At 41.8% G+C, this 14,115-nt stretch overlaps 1 protein-coding gene across 1 annotated transcript; it reads left to right on the forward strand.

The window, feature by feature from the left end:
* Positions 1-7: 7 nt before the first annotated feature.
* Positions 8-12,423, forward strand: LOC147418828 (uncharacterized). Its single transcript, XM_086505752.1, has 5 exons — positions 8-71; positions 190-264; positions 346-759; positions 846-967; positions 12,364-12,423. Exons 1-5 carry the CDS (start codon positions 8-10, stop codon positions 12,421-12,423), a joined length of 735 nt encoding a protein of 244 aa, XP_086361878.1.
* The last annotated feature ends 1,692 nt before the right edge of the window (positions 12,424-14,115 follow it).

Genomic DNA, 14,115 nt, shown 5'->3' on the forward strand with positions numbered 1-14,115 from the left:
CGATACTATGAGAGTTGGTGGCGCATCTGTCGATGTGCCTCTACCTCCTAGAGTGAATGAGGTAATATCAGGTAAATGGTTACTCAAAACAGACTGAACCATGATTTGTTGAAGAGCTTTAAACTCTCTTCTTTCTTGACTTATTTGTTTTACATACTGGTCATATTGTGTTTTATTGATTTTTCTAAGCTACAAATACTACTCACAAGGGAAAGGAGGTGATTGTTGAGACTAGGGTGGATGAAAACATGGAGCGAGAGCATGGTGAGCTATCACTTATCTCACAGACGTTTGTATGTTCATTTATTGGAGTTAATTCACTTTGTTTAGCCTCTTGTATTGCAGTAGCTCATGGGGAGATTGTTGCAAAGAAAACCATTTCTTTTGTCTACATCGTTGATATTCCCTTGTCTTCTCTGTCCTCATTGTTTGACTCACGATGCATGGCCATTTCTGGGGACTACATAGCCATTGCTGCTGATTTTAGGGCCGGTGTTCGACATCCGGCATGGATTCGTGTTCATGAGCACATGGGATCTGCACGCTTTGATGGGACCTTGTGCGTGCGTGGTGGGAGAACAGTCTCATGGGCTGCTGATTTTATTTTTTTGGATCTTCCCTTTAGTGGTTCCCACTTAGCCTCCCCTGTTGTACCCCTTTGGGATGTTTGTAGTGAGGATCATGTTCGTGCAGGCATGCAACTTGCATATTCTACTTTGTCAGACTCTGGGTGGTTGTTGATCATGGTCTCTATGACAGGTTTGTGCTTCAATCTTAATTTTGTACAATACTTGTTGATATTTTTGTTGTATGTTTTCTATTGTGACTTTAGAAACCTCTTGCAGGAGATACCATTGGCTGGGTTGAGAGATTTTGTCGTGCATCAGAGATGACTATTCATCGTCGCATTGTAGTCCTTCATCATGGAGCTTATGGTTATGGTAATAGCTTTGGTGGTCGGATTGAGGTAATTCTCTTCTACATAATTAACTTCTTTGTTTCTCATTTTGGTGTGTTATTGTTATTTTTATTGTTCTAATTGTCTATGTAAGGTCTCTGACCCGATCACAAGAGAATCCTTGTACCACGAAATGAATACAATGGAATAAGTTACTATTTTTAACAATTTTCCAGATTCTGTCAGTGCCATGATGTTTAGGATGTTATAAAGCTTCAAAATGTGAATTAAAATAATTTTTGTGAAAAATTTCCAAAAATAGTAGGTTTTTGGTCACCCGACCCGTCCAGTTTTGATCGTCTCGAAAAATTGCACCCGTACCCCAAATTTGAAAAAAATGCATTTTCGGACCCGGGAGGCTGCTAAATATGGCAGGTACTCGGGCCAGTACGTCTTAGTTAGAGCTTAGTATAGCAATTTAGGGCATCAAAATCCGACTCGTATGTCCCGTTTTAGCCTAGAACCAAATTTCCTAAAAATTGTCCGAGGACGCACCGAGGGCCCGGGATTGTGTGGGAACAGGTCCCAGGCCACTCCAGATCATCTTTAGCAGCTAGGGGGCGCCCTCTTGCTTTGTGGGAGTCTTGGGAAAGCTGCCAAGCCTGCAACTCAGTCTCAGAACAAGTTAACCAAGCCAACCTGACACTTGGTGGGCAGAGAACTGGACTTGCCATGCTTAACTGGAGAAGCTCCCAAATGCATTTAGCAACCCAGATTGATTTTCAGCCTGTAGGAGCCTATTTGAAGACCTGCATACACACACACACACACACACACACACACACACACACACACACACACACACTTATGATCACACACACACACAGTGCATACACACACACCCACATACATTGGGGAGGTGCTGCCGAATCACACACCTATTGAAGAAGAAGCTAGGAGGGAGGTGCTTCCGAATTTTCATCTCAAGAAGCTCGATTAGATCAGAAAATCGAGAAGATTACCAGCTCTTAATCACGATAACGACAGTTTAATTAATGCCATCTGTAAATCTTTTTCTCTACCATCTAAATTCCTTGTCTATTATGCTTATTCCTAGTCGAAAATCTCTATGACTACTCTCTAAATTCTCCTTATTCGTACTCTATTATGTAATCATCATTCCATAGCTTAATTATCAGCCATTCTTCACTCTCGATTAATGATTAGAGCATAATTATCAGAATCTTCTCTCTCTAGATAGCATAGTAATTAATCGGTAAGCTAGTATTTGTGCAGATTGAAAAGAATCACTATTGTAATCACTCATTAACATTGTAGCCTAATTGAATTCATTTCTCTTATGCATTAAGACGTAATTAAGGAGAAATTAATCCGTCAATAAGTCTCTAAGAATTGGTTTTTCCTCACACATATGCATAGGGTAAATCCGCATCATCTAATTGCTAGGAAATAGTTTAATCATACTTAATCCAATTCTCTAATAATTCCAATAGTGAAATCCCAAATTATTCTTGATCATGTAAGCCGAATAGTTATCTTAGGGCCGGTTCCCATAGGATTATGTGCCATCCTTACTGATTGCTTTATGAAAGAAATCTAGACTCTCATATAGGAGGGATAAATTGATGTCACTAATCTACCCATTGGACTATTATGATGCTTGTGAACCTTAGCTCTTTCTCCAAGCTAATCATTTAAAGTAGTGAGAAATGGCCCTGATTAAGAGGACGCGCTTCGGTGGTGCCCATGATCGCGAAGCAGGAACGAGCAATGTCAACGGGAAGGGGAAGGCTCCCATGGACGAGCAAATACCGGCCATCTCATGGGCTATTGACGAAGAAATGGAAGAGGTAGGTCCCAATTTCTATTCAAGTTGTTAAATTAGCATTGCATACGATTAGTTAGGAATGAACATATCCCTGAACATGTTGGAGAAATCCGACAAAAACCTCGGCATTGAATGCATAGTACATTTAAGTATAAAGTAGGAAAGAAATGATTGATGGGTATGCTGTTTGCAAGAGGAAAGAATGTTTGCTAGGGAAAATTTAGCTCGACATGTTCATTTTATTTCCAATGTTGAATCAGTCCTGACCCCCCTACTGATCACAGGGGGCAGAGTTCCTCGTTAGGGCTCTTGAATCCACGTCTTGCTTTCTATGCGGTGGATACCCACGACTTGCTTTCTATGCCGTGGGAACCCACGTCTTGCTTTCTATGCGGTGGGAGTGTCCATGACGTGCTTTCTATGCGGTGGACATACCTAGTTGTATGGGCAGCTAGGCGACAACGGGAGGAGTGAACTCTCGCTGGAGGGGGGATGTTGTACCTCCAGAACATTGGAACGTTTATGAATAAGTTTGAGTAGAATTTTTACTAGAATTCTATCTTGGTTTTGTTTGCAATACTGGTTGAAGGGCTGTTTTAAGGAACCATGTGATTCGGAATTAAACAAGGAATATCTATGTTGAACAACCTTGTGGTAGTAATTAGGTCACACGAGGAAGTGTGAGTGTGGGGGTGGAAAGTGGGGGCTTGGCTCGGGTTGCGAATGCCTACGAGATGGGTGGTCCCGATTGGTCGGGAACTCTCTGTCCCCATAGTGCTTACTCGATATTGGTATTACTCATTGCCCCTAGAGCGGCGAATCCTCGAGAGTACGTGCCTCTGAAACATGGGGAAAAAGGCACTCGGGGTTTCTCTCCTCTTGGAAGGTGGGTCTTAGGATCGCTAGATAGTTAAGTACGCTTCCCCTCCGAGGTGGAGCTAGATCTCGTTGCTAGTAGGCTCGAACTCGACTCACTTTGTTATGAGAGATCGTCCGCTAGTTGAACCCTGAACCATTTTGTTTGCTTCCACTATAGATCTAGTGGCCACCAGGTTTACCATCAGATCCGTTGTTTGATACGACGGGGTGGGGACCTCACACCTGGTATCAGAGCCTAGGTTAGGCTGGGAAAATAATGTCGTATTGTTTGAACATTTATAAGGAACTGAAAATATATAGGTAGTTGATCCGAATTCCTTGCATTGGTGTTGCAGGAAGACCCCGTGCTCGAATATTGGAAGTTCCAAGTGTTTGAGCTTATTTATGAGCAAGCTCGAAGATCCCCTGTTTACCAGTTCAGGCGAGATGTCATGGAGATACTATTGAAGGCTTATACGCCACACTCCACTCGCATTGACAAAGGATGGGAACTTGATTGGACATTTCCAGGAGGGGTTTACTACATCAATGCTTGGAAGCTAGGATGCCTGGCTACCGACTTGAAGAAGATACGTTGGGGAGAAGTGTTGAGAGTGATAGAGATATTCTACTTGGTGCCCACACGATTGGACTAGACTGTTTTGGGCAACTCCAACCAAACCATCAACGACTGGCTCTTGGAGAAGGTCACCAATGTGATTCCAGCAAACCGAGTCAAAACCTTTGGATTACTGAAAGCGGAACTCCGGCCCGATATCTTAGTCTATTATCCCCTCAAGAATGTGTATAAGAACTATTACACGAATGAAGTAGTGCATCATGTCAATACCATTTCCTAGGCGTATGTTATACGCAATCCATAAAGCCATGTAATAAGCGGTCATTAGTCATTCTAAACCTTGAGGAGTTTCGATTGTAATAAATTTCCATCAATAAAGTGCTTTTTGTCTCTGAATCTCTGTCTCTTGATAAAGTGGAATTTTGAATTTTATTAAAGTCCCGTATCTATCTTGAAATTCAAGTAATGGTATCAAGAATTTCGTATAACCCATGTAGGTACCGCCTGTTGCTCTGTACTCGGCAGCGCAAGAGAAGAAGCTTCTCCTCAAACATGCCCAACCTCCGATCTTTATGGGCGAGGGGGCAAATGTGGAGAGAGATGCGGAAGTATGGATGGAAGCCATGGACGATTACTTTGAAGCTGCGGGAACCCAACCCGTAAATCAGACCATACTTGCAATGTTTCGCTTGACTGGCGATGCCAAGATATGGTGGAAGCAACATTGCAGAGACCTGGACATTAAAGGATCTTCCCAATCTTGGGAAGACATCAAAGCTGCGATAATGGGACGTTATTTACCACCTGCCTATAGGACCTTGAGAATGAATGAATTCTTTTCACTTCGGCAGCTGAATTCAACGGTCGAAGAATACTATGCAAAGTTTGTCACTCTTCGGAGATATGCTCCTAAGATGACCTTGGAACAACAGGTGGCGAGATTCTGTCAAGGACTAATCGATCCCTTGAACACTCGGCTGGAGGCTCTCAGGCCGTCAACTCTACAGGATGCCTTGTTGAGGGCTAAACCTCTAGTTCTCGAAGTACAAAAGGCTAATCAGAATAGGAGGAATCATTGGGCAAAGAGGGCAAGGAACACTGCTTGGGACAATAGACCAGCCAACCAAACCTATAACCAGCGCCCTATTGTGGCTACCACTACAACCATGGAGTTCCCTGATGTTCGATGCTATGGTTGCGGCGAGCATGGACACTACAGATCCAATTTCCCCAGGAACATTCATGCAACCAACGCCAATGCCATACCCTTGAATATCCGTGGGCATGGCCAAGCTAATGGAAGAGGAGGACGTGGAAGAATGAACAGAGGGCGAGGGCGTGGAGCTACCGCCAGAGTGAATGCCGCAGTAGTTCAACCAACTGTGGGTGATGAAGCAGTGGAGAGAGCAACCCTACATGCTGCAGTTGACAATCCCAATGGTTGCGAGCAATACGCAGTCATTCATACGCCAGGATCTCTCAGAGGTGAACAAGTTAACTTCCTTATAGATTGTGGCAGCACTCTTTCGTTTCTTTCACCTAGATGCATGAGAAAGCTTAAGCTAGATAAGTATCCGTCAAGCAAGCTAGTTGTCGAGTTAGCAAATGGCAAGGAGGTAGTATCTCAACACTCTGTAGGCAAAATTGACTTTGATTTAGGGGGACACCCAGCTTCTGCCCAATTTCGAACCCTACCCTTAGGATTCTTTGATGGGATACTAGGGATGGACTGGTTAAATAAAAATAAGGCCCATATCCATTGTGGACAAGGAAACTTTACATTTACAGATAACTTGGGTAATGAAGCCTTAATTCAGGGGGAGAATGGGAGACCTAGGGCTATTCTCGTTAAGGCCAGCAGACTCTTGAAGGGACTAAGAAAGGGTCAGCAAATATATGCAGTTAAACTCAATAAGGTAGACCAATCAGATACCTCACTTCGACCAGACTGGCTGAGGGAGTATGATGACGTATTCCCCGAGGACCTTACGAATCTTCCACCACACGGAGAGGTAGATCATGAGATTGAGACTATCCCTGGGTGTGAACCTATCTCGAAAAGACCTTATAGAATGTCACTTCCGGAGGCCATCGAACTCAAAGAACAACTTAGGCAACTCATTGAGCAAGGATTCATTCGACCCAGTGCTTCTCCTTGGGGTGCTCCAGTTCTTTTCCAGAAGAAGAAGGATGGGACCTTAAGGCTATGCATAGACTATAGTGGGCTGAATCAGGTAACTGTCAAGAACAAGTATCCAATTCCAAGGATCGACGAACTCTTGGACAGGCTCCACGGCGCCAAAACATTTACAAAGATTGATCTAAGGTCAAGATATTACCAAATCAGGATCAAGGAATCAGATATTCCGAAGACAGCTTTCAATACTAGGTATGGGCACTACGAATTCACAGTAATGTCTTTTGGTCTAACAAATGCTCCTGCAAGCTTCAACCGACTTATGCAGGATATTTTCAGACCTTACCTTGATGATTTTGTCTTGGTTTTATTTGATGACATTCTGATCTATTCCAAAGACGAGGCAGATCACGAAGATCATGTTCGCAAAGTACTTGATCTTCTCCGAAAACACCAACTTTACGCTAAAGAGAGCAAGTGCACTTTTTGCTCACCAAAGGTCAACTATCTTGGATTTGTCATTTCCGTTGAAGGGATTTCAGTGGACCCAGACAAAGTCAAGGACATCGTTGATTGGCCTCAACCATCCACCGTCAGCGAAGTAAGGGGATTTCTTGGAATAACGGGATGGTACAGGATTTTTGTCAAGGATTATGCACGTATTGCTGCACCTTTGACGGAACTCCTGAAGAAAGGAATGAGGATCGATTGGAAGACCGAGCACGAGTCTAGTTTTTCTAAGCTAAAAGAATTCTTGGTCTCAGCTCCTATTTTAAAGCTTCCAGACTTCAATAAAGAATTTTAAGTAGCGACGGATGCTAGTAAGTCTGCTCTAGGCAGAGTTCTTACTCAAGAAGGAAGACCGGTGGCGTATACTTTGCGAAAGCTGAGGGATCATGAGAAGAATTATCCCACTCATGATCTGGAACTTTTAGCAGTTATTCATGCACTGAAGTTATGGAGACATTATCTTCTTGGACGCAAGTTTCAGCTGGTTACAGACCACAAGAGTTTAAAGTGGATTTTTACTCAACCCATTCTCAATATGCGACAACGGCGATGGATAGAGCTATTACAGGAATATGACCTTGACATAAACTATAGACCAAGGAAGGAAAACGCAGTTGCAGATGGTCTTAGCCGAAAATCGTTTCTCGGAGCTATCTCTATTCCAAATAACCCTATCTGGGATAGAATCAAAGAAGCATCCCTCGAAGATCCAGAGTACTAACGTATGGCTTCATTAGTCCAGCAGAATAAGATGCCTGAAGCTAAAGATTACTCTCTTATGGGGGGATTTCTTTACTACAAACATAGACTCTGTGTACCCAGAGACCCAGCTTTAAAGAAGGCCATTCTATATGAAGCACACGATAGCCCTACATCCGGACACCCAGGCTATGCTAAAACTCTTCACGCCGTCAGAAGGAGTTATTTCTGGTCTGGAATGAAAGGAGACATACTTCGCTATGTGAGGCAATGTCTTTCTTGTCAACGAATAAAGGCCGAAAGGATCAAATTACCAGGGCAACTTCAACCTCTTGACATACCCCAGATGAAGTGGGAATGCATTAGTATGGATTTTGTTACAGGGTTACCTTCTACAGGAGGGTATGATTTTGTTTTCGTGGTTGTTGACATGCTCACAAAAGTGGCTCATCTAATACCCGTAAAGACAACCTTTACTGCTTCAGATATTAGTCGGGTATTCATCAAGGAGATTTTCAGGCTACATGGCCTACCCAAGCGTATTGTCAGTGATAGAGATGCCAAGTTTACATCAAAATTTTGGACTTCTCTTTTCCAATCTATTGGGTCACAATTAGCTTTCAGTACAGCATACCATCCACAAACAGATGGGCAAACTGAAAGAGTTAATCAAATCATCGAGGACATTCTCAGAGCCTAATGTTCACAAGAGCCAAAGAAGTGGTTACAATATCTACCTTTGGTAGAATATGCTTATAACTCTTCCAAACACAGAAGCATTGGAATGTCACCTTTCAAAGCTCTTTATGGACAGGACTGTTTAGCACCACTGAACTTTTCAGATCCAACCATCAAAGTAGAAGCCTCTAGAAAGATGTTAGAAGATATGGAAGCACAGACTAGAGCCATTCGCCAGGACACTCAGGCAGCTCAAGATAGGCAGAAGCACTATGCAGATAAGAACCTCTCAGATAGAACTTTCAAGGAAGAAGATAAGGTTTTTCTCCGAGTTCGACCTAAGAAAAGCAATTTATCGCTGGGCAGATACAAGAAGCTAAGCCCAAGGTATTGTGGACCATTTGAGATCGTTAAGGTTATAAGTGACCAGGCCTACAAGCTAAAGTTACCTGCAAACTTGAAGGTTCATGATGTATTCCATGTCAGCTTACTCAAACCCTATATTCCCAATCCTGATCAGTTCTTGGACTCAGATCAGATAGTCATGCCAGCACAAGGAGTTCTCGAGCTCCAACCTGACTATGTACTTGAAACAAGGGAAAGAAAGTTACGCAACAGAACTATCACGGAGCATCTAGTAAAATGGAAGGATTACCCTGAAGAAGATGCAACTTGGGAGGACGAATCGACGCTCTTAAAAGATTACCCAAACTCATTCTTGAGATGAGGACATCTCAAATTTTTCATGTTGGGGAGGTTGTAAGGTCTCTGACCCGATCACAAGAGTACCCTTGTACCACGAAATGAATACAATGAAATAAGTTACTATTTTTAGCAGTTTTCCAGATTCTGTCAGTGCCATGATGTTTAGGATGTTATAAAGCTTCAAAATGTGAATTAAAATAATTTTTGTGAAAAATTTCCAAAAATAGTAAGTTTTTGGTCACCCAACCCGTCCAGTTTTGATCGTCTCGAAAAATTGCACCCGTACCCCAAATTTGAAAAAAATGCATTTTCGGACCGGGGGGGCTGCTAAATATGGCAGGTAATCGGGCCAGTACGTCTTAGTTAGAGCTTAGTATAGCAATTTACGGCATCAAAATCCGACTCGTATGTCCCGTTTTAGCTTAGAACCAAATTTCCTAAAAATTGTCCGGGGAGGCACCGAGGGCCCGGGACTGTGTGGGAACAGGTCCCAGGCCACTCCAGATCAGCTTTAGCAGCTAGGGGGCGCCCTCTTGATTTGTGGGAGTCTTGGGAAAGCTGCCAAGCCTGCAACTCAGTCTCAAAACCAGTTAACCAAGCCAACTTGACACTTGGTGGGCAGAGAACTGGACTTGCCATGCTTAATTGGAGAAGCTCCCAAATGCATTTAGCAACCCAGATTGATTTTCAGCCTGTAGGAGACTATTTAAAGACCTGCATACACACACACACACACACACACTTATGATCACACACACAGTGCATACACACACACCCACATACATTGGGGAGGTGCTGCCGAATCACACACCTATTGAAGAAAAAGCTAGGAGGGAGGTGCTTCCGAATTTTCATCTCAAGAAGCTCGATTAGATCAAAAAATCGAGAAGATTACTAGCTCTTAATCATGATAACGACAGTTTAATTAATGCCATCTGTAAATCTTTTTCTCTACCATCTAAATTCCTTGTCTATTATGCTTATTCCTAGTCGAAAATCTCTATGACTACTCTCTAAATTCTCCTTATTCGTACTCTATTATGTAATCATCATTCCATAGCTGAATTATCAGCCATTCTTCACTCTCGATTAATGATTAGAGCATAATTATCAGAATCTTCTCTCTTTAGATAGCATAGTAATTAATCGGTAAGCTAGTATTTGTGCAGATTGAAGAGAATCACTATTGTAATCACTCATTAACATTGTAGCCTAATTGAATTCATTTCTCTTATGCATTAAAACGTAATTAAGGAGAAATTAATCCGTCAATAAGTCTCTAAGAATTGGTTTTTCCTCACACATATGCATAGGGTAAATCTGCATCATCTAATTGCTAGGAAATAGTTTAATCATACTTAATCCAATTCTCTGGTAATTCCAATAGTGAAATCCCAAATTATTCTTGATCATGTAAGCCGAATAGTTATCTTAGGGCCGGTTCCCATAGGATTATGTGCCATCCTTACTGATTGCTTTATGAAAGAAATCTAGACTCTCATATAGGAGGGATAAATTGATGTCACTAATCTACCCATTGGACTGTTATGATGCTTGTGAACCTTAGCTCTTTCTCCAAGCTAATCATTTAAATTAGTGAGAAATGGCCCCGGTTAAGAGGACGCGCTTCGGTGGTGCCCATGATTGCGAAGCATGAACGAGCAATGTCAACGGGAAGGGGAAGGCTCCCATGGACGAGCAAATACCGGCCATCTCACGGGCTATTGACGAAGAAATGGAAGAGGTAGGTCCCAATTTCTATTCAAGTTGTTTAATTAACATTGCATACGATTAGTTAGGAATGAACATATCCCTGAACATGTTGGAGAAATCCGACAGAAACCTCGGCATTGAATGCATAATACATTTAAGTATAAAGTATAAAGTATAAATGTACTATGCATTGAATGCATAGTACATTTAAGTATAAAGTAGGAAAGAAATGATTGATGAGTATGCTGTTTGCAAGAGGAAAGAATGTTTGCTAGGGAAAATTTAGCTCGACATGTTCATTTTATTTCCAATGTTGAATCAGTCCTGACCCCCTTACTGATCACAGGGGGCAGAGTTCCTCGTTAGGGCTCTTGAATCCACGTCTTGCTTTCTATGCGGTGGATACCCATGACTTGCTTTCTATGCGGTGGGAACCCACGTCTTGCTTTCTATGCGGTGGGAGTGTCCATGACGTGCTTTCTATGCGGTGGACATACCTAGTTGTATGGGCAGCTAGGCAACAACGGGAGGAGTGAACTCTTGCTGGAGGGGGGATGTTGTACCTCCAGAACATTGGAACGTTTATGAATAAGTTTGAGTAGAATTTTTACTAGAATTCTGTCTTGGTGTTGTTTGCAATACTGGTTGAAGGGCTGTTTTAACGAACCATGTGATTCGGAATTAAACAAGGAATATCTATGTTGAACAACCTTGTGGTAGTAATTAGGTCACACGAGGAAGTGTGAGTGTGGGGGTAGAAAGTGGGGGCTTGGCTCGGGTTGCCAATGCCTACGAGATGGGTGGTCCCGATTGGTCGGGAACTCTCTGTCCCCATAGTGCTTACTCGATATTGGTATTACTCATTGCCCCTAGAGCGGCGAATCCTCGAGATTACGGTGCCTCTGAAACATGGGGAAAAAGGCACTCGGGGTTTCTCTCCTCTTGGAAGGTGGGTCTTAGGATCGCTAGATAGTTAAGTACGCTTCCCCTGCGAGGTGGAGCTAGATCTCGTTGCTAGTAGGCTCGAACTCGACTCACTTTGTGATGAGAGATCATCCGCTAGTTGAACCCTGAACCATTTTGTTTGCTTCCGCTATAGATCTAGTGGCCACCAGGTTTACCATCAGATCCGCTGTTTGATACGACGGGGTGGGGACCTCACAGTCTATGTGGTGGTGTAGTGTCATTGTTCTCTCTTACTTATGGTGCATAGGGTTGGCATGCAACCACCTTGCTTTGTGGTTGAGAGCACTCCTCTATTCAATCGACTTGGCATGCAACCTTTGGATTCTTACATGATGCACCATCTTCCAGAGTCTTCTCTAGCGAGATCATCATCCGGGGAGCCATGGCGTGGTGGCTTGCAACGAAGTCATTCTTTTATTGCATGTTTTGTGGAGCTTCTATGTAGACCTGGAGGTCTTTGTTTGGAGTTGGGATGTGGTACATCACCCGTATTGGCAGCATGCTTAAGCACAAGGCGGGTGTGTGCAGCAATCGACATTGACGACACTTTGATTTCAGATTATGTGCAACCATTACTTCGCCCTAAAAAGCGAAGCAGAGAAGGGGCCTCCACCTCTCTTGATGTTGATGATGTGGGTGACATGCCTTCGCGTGTCAACCCCTTTGATGACTAGTGAGAGTTCATCTTACACTTCATTTTCCCCCACTATTTTATGTTTCCATCATACTTTTATGCTACTTTGTCACTTTTTTTATCATTGATTGTTCAGTATTTGAAAATTATGGATAATGATTCAAACAACATTTTGAGATTTCTTATGTTTCAATGATGAAGGTTATGTATTGCTTACATGTGGATTATGAGACTTACCTTTTTCTTTTTGTATGGAAGTGTGTTGCCAGTTTATGCTGAGGGGATTGCAAAAACCATGGCTGCTGATATACGATACGATTTTGACACCCACAAGAAGTGTCAGAGGCGCAATCTTTTTATTGATGACGAGTGTGACTCTTCATAGTCATGAGATAGAACCGTAGCATTTCTTGTTGTTGTTAAAGTGTAGAGGCATGACATGTTGCTCTCTATATTCCACTAAATATTCCACTTGTTATCTTATAATCTTAAAGAAATCTCTCTTTTTTGGTTATAAGATATGACAATTGTCTCTTAATATAGTTTAGAAACTTTGTAGATGTATGAGCATTGTTGACTAAATTTAAAGTTAAAATTAAAATTATGGTGTTGAATGTAATGGTGGATCATTGCATGGTTTGTAATAGCTTTGCTACCTGCTTGGGTTTCTCATTGCTTGACATCAAGCCTCAACTGCACAAAAGAATCTAAAGTCTAATTTTGAACAATGCTATTGCTACGATTACTTAGGGATTCTAGAAAATATTCTCATTTTGAACAGTATTATTGCTATCACTTAGGGCTTTAAGTAGGATCTTCATTCATCTTTCTTGACAAAGCCCATTTGGTTTCTTTATTCATTTCCTCGGATTTTCCTTTGCTCGACAGTTCTCGCTCGCCACATGGTAGGACTCCAACATTCCATCAAGTTTAAATTTTGAAAAGTACACATTGCCAAATACTTGGTAGATGCTATTTAGAATACTTAACTAGTACACTTAAAATGGCCTCCTTCTCTTGAGATTTTGAGTCCTTTGAGACATATAACATTGCATTACATAGTGAGTCTCAGGATCAGGATGGAACATTACAAAATTTCTTATGGTATAGTCTCTCTTGTCTTTAGCATACAACCATCCACATAACCATGGAACAATTTTATCTTTTAAAAAGCTTTGAAGCAATTGAGTAGGTTGGTTCCAAAACTTTGGAGAAATCATATGAGTTCCTTGCATATTCCACATCACTCGATATGGACTATCATCAAATATTATACTGTTTCCCCCATCTAAATAATCAAATAGCTTCCATATGGTAGAAAGATTTTTGTGATAGGATCTTTTGTGATAGGCTCTTTTGTAACCGATCATGAAATTTGAATTTTGGCAGCACAGGTTATCCATAATCATCTTGAATTTGTGACTTTGTGTAGGAAAACAGGTCTTGATTATGTGTTGAGCTTTTTGTAAACAATGGCAGCTCCAAATCCAAACCTCAAAGAACTCAAAGCAAAATCTTAAGAAATACTCTGCATCTGGATGCACCGCATACACCTCCTTGTTATCTTCTACAATGCACATGTACTTGGTCCAAGTTGGCCTTGATTGAAGCTCAAATGTTGCAAGAAGCACACCCTCTAAATCCAAGATAAGCGTTCTTTTGTCCTGTTTGAAAGATGTTGGTAGATAATGAAACCATTGGTCTTGGTTTGAATGTGATATTTGATGTAATATGAAAGGGAGATCCTCCATTTTGTGATAATCTTATAGCAAAAAAAAAATTCTTAGAAGCCCTGAAATGATTTAAAAAAAAGTTAATATAGAGATCTTAAGTGTGTTGAAGACCTTAGGGACATAGGGTGCTAATTTGTGGTTACACTTAGTAAGTC

Source organism: Adiantum capillus-veneris, chromosome 29 (genome assembly GCF_014529385.1).
Source record: "Adiantum capillus-veneris isolate H3 chromosome 29, ASM1452938v2, whole genome shotgun sequence".
Lineage (NCBI taxonomy): Eukaryota > Viridiplantae > Streptophyta > Polypodiopsida > Polypodiales > Pteridaceae > Adiantum > Adiantum capillus-veneris.

Excerpts from the sequence above, each read along its gene's own strand:
- LOC147418828 (XM_086505752.1), top strand. The coding sequence starts at position 8 with ATGAGAGTTGGTGGCGCATCTGTCGATGTGCCTCTACCTCCTAGAGTG. Across the intron at positions 760-845 it reads GATCATGGTCTCTATGACAG|GAGATACCATTGGCTGGGTT; the intron begins GTTTGTGCTTCA and ends AACCTCTTGCAG. Across the intron at positions 968-12,363 it reads GCTTTGGTGGTCGGATTGAG|TATTTGAAAATTATGGATAA; the intron begins GTAATTCTCTTC and ends TTGATTGTTCAG.